We start from the raw sequence: 4,055 nt of genomic DNA, 5'->3' as shown, positions 1-4,055 counted from the left end.
ATATGAGTCTGTTGGGAGTTCAAAATAAACCGAAATGAACTGGGAAAAGATTCATTCCTATATGTTACTATAAGACTTTGAACGGATGGATGGCAATATGAATGAAAGAAAAATGGCCGTCTCTTCCAAAGGGAAAGGTCTAGTGATGGTCACTTCATTCCATCACTGTCAGAGAGCAGGAGGATGAAACAGGAGAAAGGTACAATATTGAGGATGTGTTGGGGCAAGAGGAGACGGATTGCACTGGGACCTTCTGAGAAGCCCATGAAATGCCTCCCTAAATTTTCCCCCTGAATGCGGACACTGGAGCTTTCATGTCTGGGCTCGTGTTGCTTCAGGAGTATCGGCACCCCTGCGGCTCTGGCTGCCCTTCTGTACGGGCTAAGCGGGCTCCTGTGATGTCAGACGGCCTTGGGGCAGAAAGCAGAGGGATCCCGGGATGCGTATGAGGGGTGCCGTCAGTACAAGGTGAACAGAGGCAGACTTGCATGAACGTACTGTGCACAGCAGTGGAGGCTGAAATCAGAGGCGGGGCAGAAGGCACTACAGGCTCCACCATACCGGACTCTCTTGAATGAAACTGTCCCTTTCTTTTTTAACGTTTATTCATTTTTGAGAGACAGAGACAGAGCACAAGTGGGGGAGGGGCAGAGAGACAGAGAGAGAGGGAGACACAGGATGCGAAGCAGGTTCCAGGCTCTGAGCTGTCAGCACAGAGCTCAACGTGGGGGTCCAATTCACGTCCGGAGCCGAAGTTGGACGCTTAGCCGACTGAGCCACCAGGGCACCCCTGGAAACTGTCGAAACTGTCCCTTCTATCAGACCTTTTGTGTGGCCACCGAAGCCACGGCTTTTTGGAAGCACCATAGCTTCCTGCATATCAGACTTAATATCAAACGCCAAGTGCTGCCATAGGCCTCATTCTTGCATTCCCTTAAGTGGCACCTTTTTGCAGTGAATTTCACATAATAATGTTCCGACGACTGTATTTACGTTTCAGATGACTTTGTGTCTGGAACACAGGTGAGTCAGGCAAGAGTAATCCGTGCCTGCCTTATGATCCCACAATTGCACCCAGTAAATAATTGTGCCAGACCAGAGATTTATCAGAGTTAGCAGAGGAACTAAGACTTCTTGGACCTACACTTTGTCTTGGGGAATTTGTTGTATTTTTTTCCTTGCATAAAGTCTCTGCAAGACACATATTATTGGCGTCAGTTTACAAGTGGGAAAACCCAGCCAAATATTTTCCCAGGTCGCCCGTCCAAGGCAGGTCAGGATACGAACAGACAGAAAGTAATAAGCATCCGAAGTCCTCCTCGGCAGGTAGCCTCCCAGCTGAAAGGCGAGTCAAGGACTGTGTCAGCGCCGGTGTTTCTGAAAGGCACTTTTGGGCCAATGTTCCAGTCGTGAAGATGTCTCCCTCTACCAGAATGCAGAAGGGGCAGCGGTAGGGTCGGCGTGGCCTAGGCTTGTGTGCTCATCTGCCGTCTGCGTGCTGTGCCTCCTTCAGCAAATCACCTGAACTCTAACAACCGGCATTTTCACCCGCAATGTGGGTAAATGTCTCTATCTCACATGGGTCTTAAGCAAAATAATTGAAATAATGTACTTAAGTATAGGGCACCTTGGGGCGCCTGGGTGGCTCAGTCGGTTAAGCAGCCAGCCTCCGCTCAGGTCATGAGCTCACGATTCGTGAGTTCGAGCTCTGCACTGATGCAGGATGCACTGATGCACTTTCTCCACAGAAAGTGCGTACGTAGCCTGCTTGGGATTCTCTCTCTCCGCCCACTCTCTGCCCCTGCCCCACTCGTACTTTCTGGTTTCTGCAGGGCAGAACCCTGGGCAGAAGTCGCAATTTCAGCTTTTCTGACCGAAAGGGCTAGGTGTGGGAGCGAGCGGCAGCCTCCGGAGACCTCCCCGCCTTCCAGAACTCCCAATGGCTTAAAAGCACTCCTCCCCTGTTAGCTCTCGTTCTGCTTAAAATTCCCAGAGAGCTCTTGTTTCCTTGGCTGAATCCTCTGATAGGCTGGGAGCGCCCTAGTCACTTAGCTCCTGTACTGAGGGATACCCTGGCCCCACTCTAGTGGAACTAAGACAGGACTAACACAGGACAAACACACATTCTCTGGCTGGAAGCTAGTCCTAGAAGGGGGGAGGCAATAGCCACGGTCACCACACATCGTGACGTGCGACCTCCCCACCACGGCTCAGCTGGTCCTGAAGTGGAAGAGACGGTGCTCTGCTACGTCATAGTGACCAAGGCCCAGGAGACGCCATGAAATTTTAGGGAAATGTTGATTTCAGAGGCACAGAGACATAGATTTGAAATACAAAATCTTTGGAAAGCCCACGAGCTACTGTTTCTTTCTTATCTATAATAGGGCATCCGGAGAATTTCCTCATCTGTGAAACGGACACACTAACGTCTATCTTGCATTAAAACATGTATCGTTCGCAGACACTCTAGCACAAACGCACAGCTCCTCACACTGGCTAGAGACCGTGACAATATTCACGGAATCTGGGCCCCAAAATGTTCAGGACTGCTCCGGCTGAGCTCAGCAAGGCAGAGTGCTGGGAAAAAACTGGAAGCATCCCTGGAAGTTGGCTGAGGCCCCCTTCCCCTCTCCCTCTTACATCCTCAGCTGGGACAGGAAAGTTTGAGTACGGAGAGCCAGTCATGCTGCAGGGCTGTGCCTAAGCTGCTGGCACACAGATACGAGGCTGAGTCTCCCAGCTCCAAGGAGCTCATGTTCAGCTGGGAGCTGTAGTCACTGAACTGTTCAACGGAGAAGCGACTGGGGAGGTTTCCTTTCTCTCTCGTCTCCTGGTCGAAGAGCTCAATGAGGAACTGGGGGCCCTGCCCCGGGGCCTGCTGGTACCAGCTCACACTTCTGTGTCCAGACATAGGACGGCATTTCAGGACGGCCTTCCCTCCGCTGCCTTTGACCAGGTGTCTGGGGGACTGGGTGACTCCAGCACCCGCTGGACCTGTGGAGGAAGGAGATAGCGGCTGACAACGTGGCCCAGGAAGGAGTCTGAAGATTCTAGCAGCAGTTCAGGGGGTGTCCCACCTGAGCTCAAGACTCACCTGTCCCCAGGAGACAGAGGGCCACACAGCAGAACAGCTGGATGCCCCTGGCTGACTCAGGCAGGACAGGACCCACCATCTTCCTAACTCAGGGCTCCGGTCTCCTCCCTTTTCTCTGTTTGGAGGGCTTGCCTGTGACGTCACTGTTCTGACGTCACTGTCCTTGTGTAGGCTCCGGCAGGCACCCTGCACTGCCTGGACGGGCTCAGCGGATGCACGGCCCCCTCCGTCTTGTCCAGAGGCCTACTGGGCAGGCGTGCTGGCCGTGCTAAGCCGGGCCGGGCAGGGTCGGGCCAGGTGGCCATCCCCCGCAGCTTCTCTGTTTTCCTCTGTGCTCCTCTCTCTGCACCTGGCTTGGATTATGCAGGCTGCCTCCCTGAAACCGGTCACACTGCACCAGTGGAGGCTCCAAGAGATGCCTTTACACCAAGAAACGTGGGGTTCGTAGCTCCCTGTTGTGGCATCAGTTCACGTGGGAAGATTCTGATCAGCCCTTCCCGTGCCAGCACTAACTCCGATTCACCCGCTATCTCCTGATGCCCACCAGGGCACCGCTTCTCCTCAATCCTCCCTCTCCCAGCTGCTGCCGTCAGTGGCTCCCTCAGTGGACCCGCAGCGCCCCCAAGTGGCCCAAGCAGGCCACGTACTGTCAGAATTGGGCCCCAGGATCCGCTAGGGCAGCACAGCTCTGGGGGATTGGACGTTCACCTGTATCAAGCTCACCCTTTGCACGTGTCCACGTGGGAGGCATGAAGCAAACCTTTTTCCAAGAAAAGAATAAATATTCTAAATCTCATCAGTCAGTGTTCTAGGAAAGGGGATACCAGCCAGTCATTGGATGCCCGCTGCCCTGGAGAGGGATAGGACTTTGGGCAAAGTGCTGTCTTTAACCAAAGAGAATTCCTGCAAGTGGCTGACGGTAGAGTTCTAGCAGCCAAAAAATCTAAGCAGCTGGGGAAAT

The 4,055-nt window shown here is 53.4% G+C and overlaps 1 gene segment (V, D, J or C); it reads right to left on the bottom strand.

Moving 5' to 3' along the window:
* Window positions 1-2,397: 2,397 nt before the first annotated feature.
* On the bottom strand, window positions 2,398-3,329 carry LOC109269149 (T cell receptor beta variable 5-1-like). The segment is given in 2 exon segments: window positions 2,398-2,994; window positions 3,095-3,329. Coding segments are annotated over 2 exon segments (429 nt in total).
* Window positions 3,330-4,055: the final 726 nt, after the last annotated feature.

This window comes from Panthera pardus, unplaced genomic scaffold (genome assembly GCF_024362965.1).
Source record: "Panthera pardus isolate Hobbes unplaced genomic scaffold, ASM2436296v1 HiC_scaffold_8, whole genome shotgun sequence".
Classification (NCBI taxonomy): Eukaryota; Metazoa; Chordata; class Mammalia; order Carnivora; family Felidae; genus Panthera; species Panthera pardus.
The sequence above is the reverse complement of the archived record's forward strand: the minus strand, read 5'-3'. Positions and strand labels throughout refer to the sequence as shown.